An 18,902-nucleotide genomic window follows, 5' to 3' on the forward strand; every position below is an offset into this window, starting at 1 on the left:
ATCTTCCCTAAACTTTTTTTTAATAGAAAAGAGAAATATGGAGACTAAGCACCAGTCCATTGGGTTTTATCCCCAAAGTCTACTTTCTTTTAGCTAAAAAATATTTAGTATAAAATTTGTATAAGTTGAATATTGGATCAATAAAAGTAAACTGGAAAATTGTTTATTTAAATTCTGATTCTTTATTTTTCTCTCTTTTAAAACACAGTCATTTAAAAGGTCATTTATAATCATTTTGCAACTTAAGATATTAAACATGGCTGGGCATGGTGACTCATGCCTGTAATCCCAGCACTTTGGGAGGCCAAGGTGGGCAGATCACAAGGTCAGGAGTTCGAGACCAGCCTGGCCAACATGGTGAAACCCCATCTCTACTAAAAATACAAAAATTAGCTGGGCATGGTGGCATGCACCTGTAGTCCCAGCTACTTGGGAGGCTGAGGCAAAAGAATCGCTTGAACGGGGGAGGCGCAGGTTGCAGTGAGCCGAGATTGTGCCACTGAACTCCAGCGTGGGTGACAAAGTGAGACCCCGTCTCAAAAGAAAAAAAAAGATATTAAACATGACGATTATAAGGTAGTGTTTTTGTCAGACTCCCAGTATGAGAATTACTAAAGTAACTGAAAATATGCAAAACAGCTTGTAAGAACAAATAAGAGACAATAACTTTATTTTAATTAATTATTTTATTTTTTTTTTTGAGACGGAGTCTTGCTCTGTCGCCAGGCTGGAGTGCAGTGGCATGATCTTGGCTCACTGTAACTTCCAACTCCCTGGTTCAAGCGATTTTCTTGTCTTAGCCTCACGAGTAGCTGGGATTACAGGCATGCGCCACCATGCCTAGTTAATTTTTGTATTTTTAGTAGAGACGGGGGTTTCACCATGTTGGCCAGGATGGTCTCGATCTCCTGACCTCATGATCCACCCAAGGTGCTGGGATTACAGGCGTGAGCCACCGCGCCTGGCCTTTTTTTTTTTTTTTCAATGGAGTCTTGCTCTGTCACCAGGTCTGGAGTACAGTGGCATGACCTCGGCTCACTGCAACCTCTGTCTCCTGGGTTCAAACGATTATCCTGACTTAGCCTCCTGAGTAGCTTGGACTACAGGCATGTGCCACCATGCCCAGCTAATTTTTGTAATTTTAATAGAGGCAGGGTTTCACCATGTTGGCCAGGCTGGTCTTGAACTCCTGATCTTAAGCAATCCTTCCGCCTCAGCCTCCCAAAGTGCTGGGATTACAGGTGTGAGCCACCACACCCAGCCAACAATAACTTTAGAAAGTGAAACTAGTAGTATAGCAAACTAATGTAACAAAAGTATTCAAAGTGTCTTTTGAAATACTTCTCAAATGATCTTATTTGCAAGATCAATTCTTTAAATTTAAAAAAATTCTAAAATTATATACTCAATTTAGAAGCTCTCCCTAATTTTACCAATATTGTATTATGACTGAGAAGGAAAAAGAAGGAATTGACAGAACCACTTTCCTAATGAAAAAGAAGAATCAATTGGAATATGTATATATATATAAATCATACATGCAAATAAGTGCATATTTTCCTAGCTTATCTAATTTGATCATTATAGCATCATTCTGAGGTGGAGATTATTATTAGCCTCATTTGAGAGAAGAGGGAATTGATGTTTAGAGAGGTTAACTAATTGCCTAAGGTCTTATAGCTGGTTGGATGGCTTCAAATGTTTCAGCATACTTTTACTGCATATATAGTAACAATTTTATTAATGAAGGGAACATTTGTAAATACATGTACTGACAGGAAATCCATCATCAGCAATAGAAGTTATTCAAGTTGCACAGGAAAATATTAAGATATCAAATAGTATTAAGGGAGGGGCTACCTATCACATTAAAATATCATTAAATTACAAATAAAATAAGATTAAATGTGCCAGAAAACACAAAAGATGCATGTTGGCATACTGTGAGGAAGGAAGAATGATGGGGGTTTATGATTTGGTAATATCAGAGAAGTGGATATTCCCATTTCTAAGAAAGAGATGTTAAAGGAAAAAAACTGAAATTGGCTGAAAGATTTGCATTCAAATAAGAAAAGTTTCTTGTAATTAAAACAGAAAAAAATGCAACAACATGGGCTCTTTCCTTCTCCAAACCCAGCAACTACTGGAAACAGCACCAACCATATCTAGAGAGACTACAACTGGTATGCTTTCAGAAAACATTCTATTGGCCTAACACCCTATGCATCTCTCCAAAGGCTGGCTAAAATTCCTCTCCAAGATAATTCCTTTTATTCAAAATTGGATATTAAAGAATTTAATAAGTAAGTGATGGTTAAGGTAACAAATTAAAACTCATCCACACTTAAGTATAATCAATCAGTCTTTAAGTGGCTTTCTTAGAGATGAGTGGATAAAAAGATCTGGAGGAAACAGCATTTGAGTGGGTGAAGAAGCTGCCATCAGTGAAATGAAGGATCTAAAATTTATTGAGCTCCATGAATGTGCCAGGTATTATGCTAACTGCTTTTATTCTCACAATATTCTTGTGAACAGGGCATGATCTCCATGTTAAAAATGAAGAACCTGAGGTTAAATAATCTGCTCAGGGTCACATAACCAGTAAAACAGTAAATGGAAAGTCAGAATACAAACCCAGGTTTGTCTTACTTCAAAGCCCACTCTTTCCACTAAAACACCTTACATATATATTGTATAAAGAGAGAGAGTATATGCGTGTTCTTTATTTTAAAATATGGTATTTTCTTATACTTTAGGGAGACTAGTTTAACTAATAGCTAACTGATATTGCAAAATACAATATAGATGAGACTGTACTATATTTGCTATTATAGAAACAAATGACATCTTAAATTTTGCCTAAATATTCTGTTAATATTCCAGTACTAGTAAATACACTTTAAATTTTTTTAAATGTACTTTCAAGCAGCAAGATGATTTTTTATAACATTTCTTCTTAATTTCAAGGTAAATGGGTTATGACTTCAAAAAAAAGAAAAATGACTTGTATTCATGCCCTTCAAAGTAATTAGCAACTTTCAAAAGTGATTGGTATAAAACAATTATTGTCATTGATCAGCTCTGAATAGATAATTTTCAACAAAGTCATTGTGTGCTCAGCAGATTACAGCTTGTTAACGGGCAAGTTCTAAATGACCTCTTAAGCTAGTCAAATCAATGATGCATATTCCTCATTAAGTAACATCAAAATGTAAGTGGTCTTATGAATAATGTTTATTTTAAGCACTAAAACAAATGGCAAAACCTTGATATATTAAAAACCATCTGCCATAGAAAAGATTTTCCCTCCATTGGGTTTACTTTTATTCCTGAAAATCTATAGTAACCTTAATGACACTAAAAGAAAAAATGTCTTCTCTCTTAATGTGGAAAATGAAGACATGGGGCTGGGAGCAGTGGCTCATGCCTGTAATCCCAGCGCTTTGGGAGGCTGAGGTGGGCGGATCACGAGGTCAGAAGTTTGAGACCAGCCTGGCCAACATGGTGAAACCCCGTCTCAACTAAAAATACAAAAAATTAGCGGGGTGTGGTGGCAGGAACTTGTAATTCCAGCTACTCAGGAGGCTGAGGCAGGAGAGTCGCTTGAACCTGGGAGGTAGAGGTTGCAGGGAGCCGAGATCGCACCACTGCACTCCAGCCTGGGTAACAGAGCGAGACTCCATCTCAAGAAAAAAAAAAAGAAAAAAGAAAAAGAAAAATGAAGGCATGGAAAACAAATTCCTTGATGATAGCTCACCCAGTATTAATGCCCTAAATGTATATGAGAGCACAGAAGTAGAACTCAGTTATCCATAATTATACTTTCATTAGAATGCTCAACATTCTAAAAAAAGACTGTACAGTGAGCACAGAAATGCGGGTTTACTAAATCTTCAAAGACTAGGAATGTAAAAAGTAGTAATATAACCCAAGTTTTCATTCTAGGTATCACTGCATTGTCTTGTCACAACCATTAATATTTATACATAAAATATTATCATATGAAAATACAGTTTCACACATATAGGACATATATGTGAAAATCTTAACTAGATATTTTTAGCAAAAGATTCTGGATAACTATTAAATGTGCAGTTTCCTCTCTTTAATATTCTGTTTCCCCACTCTCACTGGCCTTATACTTCCTTTCTCTACAAATCTATTTAATCATTTCACAATGATATTGGTACTAGAAGTAGAAGGAGGGAGGAAGAAATATACTTTTACATGAGAATGGAACATTAAAGTATCTATTCCATCATCAGGTAAAAGTTTGTTGTTGTCCACATGGCCCCTTCTTTTCTTCCCAAGGCTGATATTTTGGGATACCTTTTTTTGTATAAATAAAACTGTTATTCATTCTGTATGCCCAGAACCATAACATAATGTCTAGCATATAAAAGACCTTCCATATCCTTTTTCTGGATCAATTTACTTATCTATCTCTAACTATGCAATCCTGGGGTCATTATTCTAAATACAAATGCTTACTTCCTAGTATTATAAACATGAAACTAGTATTAAAAGTACTTTAAGGGATTGAGATTAATCTTTATATATCTGACACATATTTAATCATTTTTAAGTAAAGCCACCATATAATCTTTTCTAACTTTTTTTTGTATTTTAGACACAAGTGGGAAACAAAAGAAAATGATTATTTGATATATCAAGTTAGATTAATTTTTATAAATTAAAATTTTTATTATATATAGAGAAAGCTCTAAGGGGAAATAAGCCAATAAAGTGATGTTATTTGGCAAATTTGTTGTTTAAATGACCTTTGTTCCACTGTTTCTCCTGTTACTATTGCTTCTGTTTCCCTAAATATGAGCATTTCAATCTGAAAAAAATTGTTTGGGGGCACTATAATCAAGTCAAATAATTTAAAATAATAAAGAATCGTTGAAACTGCAGATTCCAGTGGAATTTCACTAAGTAAGTATAGGTGATTGATCAATAACTGGTACGGGGATTTCAGGGAAAAAGGAATTTTACTTGAAACAATTACATCTGCAGTTCTTTAACACTCTGTAAGCTTTTGATTATTACCATTTTTTTCATTCCTCATAGATCTTTGAAACTAAGATAAAAACGTATGACGGAATTCATTTTATAAGAGAGATCTCTAAGATGCTGCATACCAGCACCTCCTGAAATTTGCATTCATGTGATATTGCTCCAGTTGTTCTAGGGCAGACAGGCAAAGGAAGACTCAAGATGTATGACATGATACAAAGGAGGCTTTTCAAAGTCATTAAAAGGAATAAATATTTCCCATAAAGTTTACCTTTGTTACATTCCAAGGTCTGTGACAGATTATATGTCCCCATTATGTTTAGTTTATTGAAGACTACTATACTCTAAACATTAATTTAGAAACAGAAGTTGACTTTTTCAGTCCTAATAACACTTTTGTGATTGTTCCTAATGTTTTAAAAATGTTAGAGTCCCTTTTCTTTTCCACTGATGCTTCAGGGCCCAAAACAGGCATGGCAGAGGTATAAATGAAACTAAACACAGACTTTTAAATTTCAAAAATCTGTGTGATCTACACCTTGGACTTCAACCAGCAAAGAAATGATGAATTCTCTTTGTTATCATTTGTTACATCCTACACAAAAATCCATTTAAAATTGGAGCAGGAATGGTGTTTCATCTAGGCTTATGATGGATGACAAATCCTGAAGCTGGCAATAGGAATGGGGGAGGCCACAGCCTGAATATTCTTTTAGATGGTGAGGTTTTTTGTCATGGGCCATCTAATTCTGTCTACAAGGGGAAGCATGTGACACTGCATTGGAATGCCTCAACTTACTCCTTAGCTAATTGTCACTTAATTTAGAATTCCCGCATGAAATGTACTACCAATAAGGATGCTCATGAATTATCAGGCCACAAGGTCAGTTTTTCAAGAAAACAGGGTATGAGTAATGAAATGTCCCTAAGAGCTCAGTCTAGGTCAGTATAGTTGTTCTCTTCCATATTTTCAGAAAAAGAGGATTGGAAGTAAAGCCAAGATTACAAGTGACCAGCAATGACAGAAATGTGAGTGCCAGACCTCTTGGGTTCAATGTCTAACACTATGACTTACTAGCTGTGTGATTTGGGGCAAGATACCTTTCTGTGATTCCCGTTCCTCATCTTTTAAGTTGTAATCTTAATGATACCTATACCTCAGAGAATTGGTTATGATGATTACAGAGAATAGTTAAAATATTTAAAATACTTAGAATGGTGCCTGGGAAGTATTAACTGCTGTACAATTGTTAACTCATTATTATTATTTATCAGTGCTTCTAACCTACCAAGATTTGGCAATACATGACATAGCAATCTTTTTCTTGCCTAGCTTCAGAGATCCATTTTGTTTTTCAAAAATTAGCAGCCACAATAATTTACTCACAATTGAACTCTTCGTAGGATACTACAAGACAATGAACATTTCATATCAGAAACTGATGTCAAAAGTATGAATTGCACACTAAAACAAAGTTGAAGTGGACAGATTAGCAATTTGTCTTTCAAATTTACGAACATTAGTGCAAACTTTATTAAAGAAATAACTATGTTTCAGGAGAATTGCAGGGCATTCAGTTGAAAACTGAATTTCAGTGTTATATCCCATGTAGGAAAAAATAAGTCTAATGTTCCCCCTACACTCTAACAAACTGTAATCTCACTCTTGGAACATTACTAATCTACTCTCCATCCTCCTTCTCTACAAAGCTCAACATACCCATATAATTGTGGCAGGAGTCAGACAAATGCCTCAGCAGATAGGAGTGGTCCCAGTGAAACCCCACCTTTAAACCAAAAATAGTTGGAAGGCTGAAAGACCAGACTGCAGGTTCCAGATAAAACCCGCGACCCAGAGTGAGAACTTCTGTTCTTGTTTGCCTGCCCTTTCCTACTTGGTTCTTTCTCAATAATGTTTTTTACCCACTCAGCTATTGCCTTTTCCAATACTACCTACAGCTCCCTGCTCCCTTATCCTGTGCCTATAAAAATGCTAGACTCAGTCACACTGGGGGAGATGACCCAACTTCAGGTGAGAGAACACCTTTGGGCAGCTGCTCCACATCATAGGAAGCAATGGTGGGGCCAAACCAGCCCCGGAGCTGCAGGCCAGAGCAGGGCAAGGGACTGACCCAGCTGTTAACACACCACCATCCATCCAGCTGCAGATGGCAGAACTAAAGGAGCTGATTAGAATGTTGTAACACCCCTTCTGGGGCTTTGGGTTGTGGGCACCTCTGCTTGGGCTCCACCGCATTCCCCTTGGACAACACACCTAGTCTAGCCACAAGCCCTGCATGGAGCCTGCCCCTGTGCTGGTGTTGAGAATGGCTGGACAGACCCTGCACTCACTTGCTCACACACACTCTCCGGCCAGGGACTGAGCGTGCAGTCACAGCGGCCAGTGGCTGGAGCACAAGCCAGGCAGGCCAAGTCGATGAGGCACCTCCTGCTATAATCCCTGCAAAAGGACCAAGAAAAATCCTGCATCACAAATCAAAGGAGCATTGATCTAAAAGAGGGCAAAAATAAAATAAGAAGTCCTTAGAAAGAGAGAGAACCAAGGAAACAGAATCCACTGAAGTCTGGCCAGAGCTCAGCCTGACTTAAGTTCAGAATCTGGGGAGTTACCTTTTTTAAATCCTTGCTTCTCACTGTCAGTCAGTTTGACTACAGTACACTGACTGTATAGCTGGTGGTATGCCCCAGCTATAGCTGTTTATTCTCAGGGAATAAGTTTCAGAATCTGGAGTCATTCTATTGGAAACATAGAGACATCAGCAACAAAGTTGAGGCTGAATGCATGTAATCTTGGTCTTGGGTTATTTTCCCCCTACAAATGTAAGAATTGGGTATAAGATATATGTCGTTTGTATGACAGACTTCTTCCTGGATGGGGTCAGCCAATCAGCAAAAGCCATAAGCAAGACAAAACACTAAATATTGAAAACTATGAATCAAGGTAATGGGAAAAAGGGACAAGAAATAGACCTTAGGATGGAAAAAATAATTCCACTAAACTCTACTACCTGGGGATATTTTTAAATGAGTTTTCCCCACATAAGTAATTCCTACCCTCATCTTTATAATATTGTCAGAAACCGGACTCTCTAAGCCCAGTATTTGGAGGGCTAAGATGACACCCAAGTGCTCGCTATATAGAAAATGGAGGGTCAGTTTTATACGAGGCTGTCAGAAGATATACAATTGTACATCTAGATGGTAGAGGGAGAGAAATGACTTGTGCAACTGAATCAGCTCATGGCATTTGCATAAGATACTAACAGCTGTTCAAAGAAAGAGAACTGAAAATAAAAGTTGGGGGCCAAATTTAAATAAGATCCACAATGGAGTAGAAAAGATGCTGGAAGAAAAGCAGAACTCTAACTGGAGTAAAGTCAAATTGAAGACTAAAAAGGAAATAAAGTGTCACAGAGAAACAGGAGGAATAGGGCCCCAGGAGCTAAGATAAAAATTTACTGAGCAATTTATTGCTATATTAATTGACTGTCACTGGCCTAGCAGCAAATCAGCAACAGGGGTTTTGTAAAGGCATACTGTAGGTTCTGACAGCAGCTTATATCATAGCAAACCTCCTTCAAATCGGTATGCATTATGACACTTCAGCAAAATCCTGAATCTCGTGAAGTCGTTCATTTACATATGAACTGCGCAAACTGAATTTTACCTTAGCAAGTCCAGTTTATCTACATCATAATAGTATAGTCAGATAATCAAAAAATGTTTAAAGATCCCCTAGCAAAGGCTTAAATAGTTTGCAACAAACGTGCTTTGAAACTTAGAAAAAAATGTGTTAAAGTAAAGGACTTCTTTTACTCCTTGTTTAGGAAGAATGGGCCAGCATTCAGCATTCATTGATTTATTCAGGGATATTTATTTAACCACCTACTATAAGCCAAGCATTGAAGATACAAAGATGGAGAAGAAAGGATCTGGGCCTCAAGAGACTTACAGTGTGTAGGGGGGCAGGAGGTGTTGGGGTGGAGACAGGCATGTAAATTAGTAAGGATAATAAAATGTTACAGGTTCTATAACAGAAGTATGTCGATGGTAAAACAGGAACATAAAAAAGGAAAATGATGAATTCTGCAGGGGTAGGGGCATCATAAAGTCTTTAGAGAAAAGGTGACCCTTTAAAACTAAATGCAGCAAATCAGGATATTAATATATATTACATAAAAGAAAATCACATACATATAATTTGTTCGTCATTACAAAAGAGTGATATCTATTTAGGGATGGATAGACTATAAATAAATTTGTAAAACCCTGCCATTTCAGAAATGCTCCACTAGCCTCTTTGACAATTGAATACATTTTAGTTGTCATGGTAGCAATCAATAGCCAAATACATATAACTTACAATAGGCTTTGTTCATAAGGAAAATTAAGACAAAAGTTTTGTTCTTATATGTCGTTCGTGAAGGTCTTATTCATAATTTGGGTACCTACATATCTGTCTGGATATTATTGGCCATATAGATATTTGGTAGATATCTGTTACCCTTAGAGATTCTTTCTTTTGAACACTCGCCATTCATGTTTAAATCACTTCTAATTTTGAACTAAGTTACCGGGTAGCTTATGAACTGAAAAAGCAGATTTGTATGTATTAGAAATAAAACTTCAGCTACTGGTATCCAGTTAGGATTGTAATCTTCAGATGTACACAACACAAAGGTATCTGGGCCACATATTGGTTTCTTCGGCCACTCACTCTTCCAAGTAGCAGAATTTTAAGAGCGCCATCTCGCAAAAATCCACTTACAAATAAATTGGTTGGAGTCCACTGATGGATTCAGTTCTGGTCACTGGTCACTTGGATCAACCAATGCTATAAACTTATCATTGTTATGGAATCATTTATGGTCTTTATGCCAGTGAGCCTCATTCCGGATTCCTCAACTTAGGAACATGAAGTAGCACATAGTCTACTACCAGGTTAACCCATCTCAAACCTCTGAAGAGTGACTTTGAACTTGTTAGAGAAATGTCTCTATTAGAAATTTCCCATAGTAATATTTATGTGCTCCACACAGCCTCGCAGAAATTCCTGAGTGTCATTAAGTGGACTGTTCCAACCTCCAGGTAAATGCTAAGTCTTCCCTCCCCTCACTTTAATCCCTACTGCATTCCCACCCTTACTCTGATATCCCAAAATGTTGTGTCAGAGAGAAAAGGCAATAAGAAGAGGATAGGAGTGGACAGGAGAGGTGGGGAGGGGAGCAGAGGGAAGCATAAGAGAAAGGAAGGGGATGGGAAAAAGGATCCAGAATTACAAGGGAGAGACTTTATTTGAAAGGAGTATTGCAAGAGGAAGTGGGAGGGTGACTACTGCAATCTTCAGAGGCAGACTACTGCAATAGGGAGAGCACTCTGACCACAAGATTTACAAGCAAGTCAAGAGTAAGGCACAATGAATTTTTCCTTTCTAGGAAGGTAAAACAAGGCTAGAAGGAATCTAAGGTGGAGAAGTGGGATAAAAGGGTGGCATGATTGAATAGTAGATCAGAGAATCTTTTATTCTAAAGTCAGTCTATTATCAGGAGAGGACGTTAAGATGTTACATGCTGGCCAAGGCTCAGGGATGTAGAGGAGGGAGAGAAGCTAAATCACAGATTGGTTAACAGACATTTTGTTCCAATTGATCAGTAGGAACAAGCAATTCAGCTAATCATTTGTGAGGTAAAGAATGGAAATTTGGAGGGAATGCACCTGGCCTTGTCATAGGTAAAAAAGTGGAGCATCCCTGTATATATCTAATTGATACAAGGGAAGAGTAACTTTTTTCTTTTTCTATTATTATTATTATTAATTATTTTGCAGTAAGCTGTTTCTAAAACAGAAAAGGGTGTGGGGATTTCTTTTTCTTTTCTTTTTTTTCTGAGATGGATTCTTGCTCTATCACCCAGACTGGAGTGCAGTGGTGGGATCTCGGCTCACTGCAACTTCCGCCTCCCATGCTCAAGGGATTCTCCGCCTCAGTCTCCTGAGTAGCTGAGACTACAGGCGCCCACCATCACGCCTAGCTAATTTTTGTATTTTTAGTAGACATGGGGTTTCACCATGTTGGCCAGGCTTGCCTCGAACTCCTGACCTCAGGTGATCCAACTGCCTTGGCCTCCCAAAGTGCTGGGATTATAGGTGTGAGCCACCACACCCAGCCAGGTGTGGGGATTTCTTAACCTTTGTTGTTTTCCAGTATCACAAGACTCAGGTAAAATTCAACGTTGTCCATTGACATTAATCAAAGATAAATTGACATTGGATGATGCTATTGGAAAATTTAGCTTTCAGTATATGCTGGAATAAGTAAAAAACTGCCTTCTGAGGGACTTGTATTGATGTGAATTTCTTAACATATGTTTAGTCTAGGAAAAAGAAACCTTAATAAGTCAGACCAGAACTCAATATGAAGGTTTGTGGTAAAATAATACACAAAAGTATGCACCTTTCTAACCCTATCTTCTGTGCTTCTCCCTAGTAGCACAGAAGAGAGGAAGAATATTCTTCTACAATCTCCCCTGGTGACCAGTGGAGATAGCTAGATGGTCATTAACTGCTTTAGGTTCTCAGTCATCTATGACTTTTTACTTTGGAGACACATCTGACATGAAGTAAGCAGAAAATAATCAATGGTGTTTTAGTCTCTGAGGTTAGGTTTATAGCAAAGCGGTACAAAATCTCTGAAATCCCCAGTCCAAAGTATTCCCATTAAAAGAAAAATTGTTTTCCTATATGAATATTACTGAGAAAGATAAATAGCCCATTGCAGCTAGAGTATCTGCCTCTGGCTCAAGAGAAGCAGCAGGAAGATCTACTTCTTCCTTTTATATTTTTCCTCAAACTCCAGGAGAGCAAGCAGAGAGGAGGATGAAGAAATACTAGAGTGAGCCGGCTAGACTACCAGCACACTCACCTGAAAAGGAAAGAGCCTCTTTCTACAGAAAAATACATAGTCAAAATAATGTTATCTTACCCACTATGGTTCACCCCAGCACTTTCTGAAAGAATTTTACTACCGTGCCTCACTCAAAATAAAATCCATTGTTTGCAGAAGAACTAACAGATTAATGAAAAAGAATATAAGGCAACATAGATTTTAAGGACACTAATGAAATTCACTTAAGAAATTTCTCCATTTATAATGGCTTAGCAATTAAATTATTATCATATTGTCTGAAACAAAAGAAATAATATTTTTGTTGTGTCCATTCCCAAGATCAGTACAGAAACCCAGTTCAAGCTCCATAATTGCTAAATTCAGTTTTCTATTAGGAAAATAACACAGTAAAAATGAATACAGAAATGATAGAAATAAAACTTCTAAGCTGGAAACTGACTTCGTTACTGTTAAATCATATAAATAATTTCTAATTGATTTGTATTGGGCAGGAATCTTATATTCCAGAACCATGTTCATCTATTTATCACAATGTATTCTATATGACATATGGAAACTAATACATTGCTTCATTAATATTTAAGTCTTTCTCTAGTTATGGCTCAGAGATATTTAACATTCTAAAACATAAGCATTTATAATTACATGTTTTACATTTTACTCTAATTTTTAATACTGCCAAGATTATTTAGCATAACTAACTTTTTAACTACATACTCTTTCTCTCTTTACCATTAGCATATCAATCAAATTTGCATTATTCTGCTTTGCTCATTTTATTAAAAGCGAATTCAGGGCACAATTGACTTTTCATTTGTTTAACAAGTGAAGAAATATTTACCCTGACAGCCATTGCATTGTAGAGATTCATCATCATAGTATAATATGCTACCTGTGAATCAAGAAAAAAAGATGGCATACATTTCAGTTACACAAAGACAGTGCAGCCTATTTTTACATATAAAAGATAAGAATCTTTATACATAATACATAATAAGAGTTCTAGCCTTAGAAAAATGAAATCAAACGTTGTATTGAAGAGATAGGCTTCCTAATACATAATGCAAGCTTAACCAGAAAAATCTATGGTAGTCAAACTAGGAGCTAATGGAGATATATGATCATAAAATGCTCTCCGCTGAGTTTGATAATCAATGGTGCTCTACTGAGAATAGAATAACAAAGCAGAAATATTCACAAGTGCTGGTGACATGTAGTATTGTATGATTTATTCACTGGGGTTCTTTTAGCCAAAACTCACAGAAACATAAAAGGAATTCATATTTCAAGACGTCTGGTTTAATGAAAAATTCAAAGAAATGCTGTCTTCAGTCGAAATCGTTCAAGGATATGGATGCAGTGATGGAGCAAAATTGTGCCTTCCAACCATCTATGCAAAATGTTATGTACTTAGCTGCCTCCTGAGTAATCCTTGGGAATTTTGTTTCATTTAATATTCATTTTAACACCATAAAATCATAAATACAATGATATCATGTTACAGCAAATCCCTTGGTATAGTGAAGACTTCCTGAAGTGTTGGTTTCTCTCCAGTAAAGACACATCTATATATTAATACACAAATTTCTGTTACAGTAAATCATTCAACAATGTAGCTTATTTCAATGAAAGTATTATTTAAATAAAGCTTCCCCATCTGTTCTATCTTTTAATTAAAAATATAAAATTAATATAATTCATGAATGTACAATAAACAATAAAAGCAATGAGATACATATTTTAACATGATATACAACTTTATCCATTTTATTCAACCGAAATTTATTCACTATAACTTGAGCCCAGGTAATAATTGTTATGTTTCAGGCAAAAATCAGAAAAAAGTGCCTTAACTCTTTATAAAGGGGCTTTCTGCCCCATGACAAACAGAAATTCATATAAAAGGGTTTCACTGTAATTAGTGTTGTTTGAATTGCCTGGTCTGATCCAAAGCAAATTGTCTGTGGAGAGCAGCAGGGCTGGATTATTTATCAACTGTCTGAGCAATTAAGAAACAGTTGGCTGCAATATGTTATTTTCAAATGAACACAACAATGTTTCTTCATTTTAAATTCTATTTCTTCATGATTGTAAGCAAGGCATAATTGGTGTTTGAGGTGATTTAAAATATTTATTTTAATACTGCATTTCTTGACATCATATTGAAGCAGACATTGCTGTTAAACATTTCTATAAAGAAGAAATACATTGGATATTATATATTTCCAAAAGTTTGGGTTCAGAAAAAGATGTTTCTTGTCTTTATCATATCATTGTTTAGTTAACAGTAGAGTGTATGTGTGAGCTTTTGAGCCACAGACCTGTGTTCAATTCCTGGCTTTGCTTTTAACAGCTGTGTGGACTTGAACAACTTACTGAAAGTCTCTCAGTCTTGATTTCTGTTCTTAGAAAATTGGTCATTATATGCTTCATTGAGTTGTCGTGAAGAGTAAAATGAGATAAAGTATCTAAGGTGCTCAGGACACAGTTAATAGTCATCATGAAAGGGATTATCAGTAGTGCTCACGTTACACATTTTTTAGTTAAAAGTATGTAATTTAACTATAAGTAAAATTCCAGGCTGGGCCTGGTGGCTCATGTCTGTTACCCCAGCACTTTGGGAGGCCGAGGCAGGCGAATCACGAGGTAAGGAGTTCGAGACCAGCCTGGCCAACATGGCAAAACCCCGTCTCTACTAAAAATACAAAAAATTAGCTGGGCGTAGTGGCAGGCGCCTGTAATCCCAGCTACTCAGGAGGCTGAGGCAGGAGAATCGCTTGAACTCGGGAGGCGGAGGTTGCAGTGAACCGAGATTGAACCACTGCATTCTGACATTCTGACAGAGACTCCATCTCAATAAAAAAAAAAAAAAAAAGTAAAATTCCAAAAAGTATAAAGGGCTCAATTTTATTACGAACTAACAGGAAAAAGAGATTCAGATTTTGAATTAAAGAATTCTGAATCCTGTAGTTAAGAGGTGAGAAAGCACTTTGATTCTCATATAACATTCTTAATTGATTAAGAATGATACCACTAATCGATACCACATTTATTCTCAATTGTCTAGCCCAGATGCTTTAGAAAGTACTGAAAGAAGCATATGCAACACAGTATTTTATTATTCCACTTACAAGAGGTACTAGAATAGTCAAATTCATAGAGACAGAAAGTAGAAAGTGGTTAACAGCGACGGGAGGGAAAGGAGAGTTATTATTTAACATGACAAAGTTTCAATTTTGGAAGATGAGAAAGTTCTGGAGATGAACAGTGGTGATGGTTATGTAACAATGTGAATATTCTTAATGCTACTGAATAACACAGTTAAAAATGAAGTGGTAAATTTTATGCTACACATATTTCACCATAATTTTTTAAAAAACTAAAAAAAAATTACATGTGAATGTGAACTGCATTTCCATAAGCTAAGAGATACATATAAACACTTTAAACTTTCGTAAAATTTTATCTTTGTTTTATATTCTGAAAATGATTATTTATTATATTAACATTAACCCTTTGGGTTACTTGAACAGTTAAAATATAACTCATAGAAAGGCTCTAGTTCTTAAAAAAATATTTTCTAGAATTCTGTCTTAAAAGTTTTTTTTTTCTTTCCATGAAATTCAGTGAGGAAAGCATATTATACCTACCAAATGTTAATAACATATCCAAGAATGACAAGCCATTTTAATGTCTCAGCAGGCAATATTCTTACTTATTAATTACCTATTCCTTTATCATCAAGATATCAAGTCTACTTTAAAGGGGAAGATTAAAGATCTGGGGTGAAAATTAAGTACAACAGAAGTAGATTGTTTTATTGGAGTGGAAACATGGTGCTCCATTTTAGATGTTCACCAAATGTTTGTTGAATAAATGAAGAAAAAGAGGGAGGGGAAAAGAACAGGAAAGATTGAGAGCATTGATGTCTTGCATTTACATCAGATAGGATAGGAAGAATTCTTGGGATTAAAAAATAGCATTTGAACATTATCATCCATTTGTTAGCTCTATGTGACCTTTGTCATATTACCTAGCTAAATTTTTAGAAAGCTTCTGAAATTTTTTAGAAGGAATATATTCCTTTTGAAAACATAATTAATTTTCTGACTGGTTGATATACATATGGATCTTTTAGACTGAGCTCTTATTCAGTGGAATTAGACCAGAGAGGTTATACTTATTATTTATAACTGGTGTCCTTTCTGATTTGTTGTCCATGAACTGTGATGAGTGACCCTACTGTACACATGGCTAAGTATTTTGAATGTTATCCTGCCTGTAAGACAAACTTCTGAGAACTCAGTTTCACCATTGGCTATGTTGGTTTTCTATTTTATATTGAGGATTTGATTCTTTCATTTTTACCTATCATTTCCAACTAATCCCTGGGCTTTGTCAAATCTTCTTTTCCTGTGACTGAACAACCTACAGTCTTCATACCTGCTTAATATTATGTTTAATCCATTTGGAACACCTCTTCTAGATTACTTTTATAAAGTATTGCTTTTATCAACTCCTTTTTTGAATTTTTAAAATCATAGAATTTCAATAGTTTCCAATAAGGCATCCTAATTGGGCTGACTGATGTAACTAACACACTTGAGTATTTCAGATCACTAGGAGAGAGAGAGAAAGTTACAAGCTAAGGCACATGATACTTAACTTTTTTATTTCTCTAGTAGGATAATGATTACTGATGAGAGTATATCCCGTATTTAAGTTTCTTTTTTCTCTATCAAGTGAATTACAATGGTGGTGGGGGACAAATGAGAACTACTCTCTTACAGGTCAAAGTGATAAGCCTTTCACCACAATCAGGTGCCAGCTGCTTTTTTCCAATTATCCCTCCCTATTCCTTTCCCTTAAACCTCAATCTGATCAAATTACTGCACATTTTTTTCTTCTCCACTTTTATATTCATATGACTTTGCTTGCCTGAAGTATCTTACCATTCCTTTCTAGCTGTCCAAATCCTATCTCCCCTGTTATCCTTATAAGCATTTATTTATAGGAGAAACTACCTTTTCTTCTCTACTACAAGTGCTACCAACTGGAATAAGAAGCTAGCGTTCTCCTAACTCCAAGGGTACTTTCAAACCATGTCAAACCAGTAGGATGAACTCCTTTAAATAAATAAATAAATAAATACATAAATTAAAGAACCCATTTTTAATCTAAGGTTTTTCAATTTTATTACGCTCTATCCCTTTTTGGTGTTGTTACCCTCCTTTAGGCTTCTGAATCTCTATCTCTCCTTCTTGCCCTCCCAACCTGCTCCCGCTACAGGGTACAAATATTTTGGGCCAGGCATGGTAGCTTATGCCTTTAATCCCAGCATTCTGGGAGGCTGAGGTGGGCGGATCACTGGAGATCAGGAGTTCAAGACCAGCCTGGCCAACACGGTGAAACCCTGTTTCTACTAAAAATACAAAAAAGCAAATTAGCCGGGCGTGGTGGTGGGCACCTGTAATCCCAGCTACTCGGGAGGCTGAGACAGAATTGCTTGAACCTGGGGGCAGAGGTTGCAGTGAGCGATCACACCACTGCACTCCAGCCTCAGCAACAGAGTGAAACTCCATCTCAAAAAAAGATTTTTGACACCTAGGTTAAAGTTTTATTCTTCATTGGAACTTCTGCCACTATCCCAAGACTTTTCATATTCATGTCAACAGCACATTCAATTCCCTAATCTTACAATTACCCGCCTTTTCCAGTCCCAATGACCCCCCGTTTCAGTTTAGCCTCATGTTCCCAAAGCATGCTCCAGACTTTGTCAACTATCACCATTCCACCTCTTGTTTTAGACCCAGACTGCAAATTCTTCTCTGTAAAGCCCTGGAGGCTTAATTTCTATTAAAGGACTGTTTCACCTACTCTAAACAGATCTAGTACAGATCTCTTCTTTTCCTTAGTTTTAAAATCCTTCTTCACATATTTTCATGTACAATATACAATAACTGCATTTTTTTTGTTATATGAACATACCATAAGTTATTTAATCTTTCCTTTATTGTTGAGCATTTTGGTTGCAAACTAAGAAAATATGAGCTTCAAGGATGAAATGATTAACCATTTCAAGAGCAAAACATTTAAAGTAATATATATTTATAATAATTTTGAGTAACGTATCTAGATAACATGATGAGATCAACTGGCATCATTTGGTAGATTGAAAAATACAAAAGAAATATATGCATTAAAGTGATAAGAATGAAACCTTTAGAAGCCATGCACAATGGATAACAGATCTGATGAGCCTGAGTTTTTGTTCATTTCCATATTAGGGCCATCCACATTTCATAATTTTGAGTATAATTATTAAATTAATTTCTAATCAAGTAATTATGAGTATTTTGTGCATATGTTTTGCCTTGTTTGCTGGCAATTGATGACAATTCGTTATTATCAACAGTTCTTTTTTTTTTTTTTTTTTTTTGAGATGGAGTTTCACTCTCGTCACCCAGACTGGAGTGCAATGGCGAGATCTTGGCTCACTGCAACCTCTGCCTCCCAGGTTCAACTGATTCTCCTGTCTCAGCCTCCTGAGTAGCTGGGATTACAAGTGCGCACCACCATGCCTGGCCAATTTTTGTATTTTTAATAGAGACGGGGTTTCACTATGTTGGCCAGGCTGTTCTCGAACTCCTCACCTCAGGTGATCTGCCCGCATTGGCCTCCCAAATTGCTGGTATTACAGGCATCAGCCACTGCACCTGGCCTCAACAGTTCATTTTTAAAATACCATCTTTTCCATAAAAAGAATTAATGGCCAATTATATTCTTTCTCCCAGTTACCAATAATATTATCTTCAAGATTAGGTGAACCAAATCTAAACTTATAATTATGATGAAAATGTGTTGTTAAAGTTTTAAATTAATATTAGTAACTCAGAGTCTTAAGTTGTCCTGTCTTTGGAGTTTAGATCCTAACGAAAAAAAAAAAAAATATATATAT

General features: G+C 36.2%; 1 protein-coding gene across 1 annotated transcript in view; it reads right to left on the bottom strand.

Moving 5' to 3' along the window:
* The window catches only part of SPATA17 (spermatogenesis associated 17), a 145,236-nt gene that overhangs the window by 94,408 nt on the left and 31,926 nt on the right, over positions 1–18,902 (bottom strand). Inside the window, exon 4 of the mRNA XM_017869929.1 lies at positions 12,786–12,836. Coding sequence (XP_017725418.1) covers positions 12,786–12,836 — 51 coding nt within the window. The remainder of the gene's footprint in view (positions 1–12,785; positions 12,837–18,902) is intronic.

This window comes from Rhinopithecus bieti, unplaced genomic scaffold (assembly GCF_001698545.2).
Source record: "Rhinopithecus bieti isolate Rb0 unplaced genomic scaffold, ASM169854v2 scaffold_1673, whole genome shotgun sequence".
Taxonomy (NCBI): domain Eukaryota; kingdom Metazoa; phylum Chordata; class Mammalia; order Primates; family Cercopithecidae; genus Rhinopithecus; species Rhinopithecus bieti.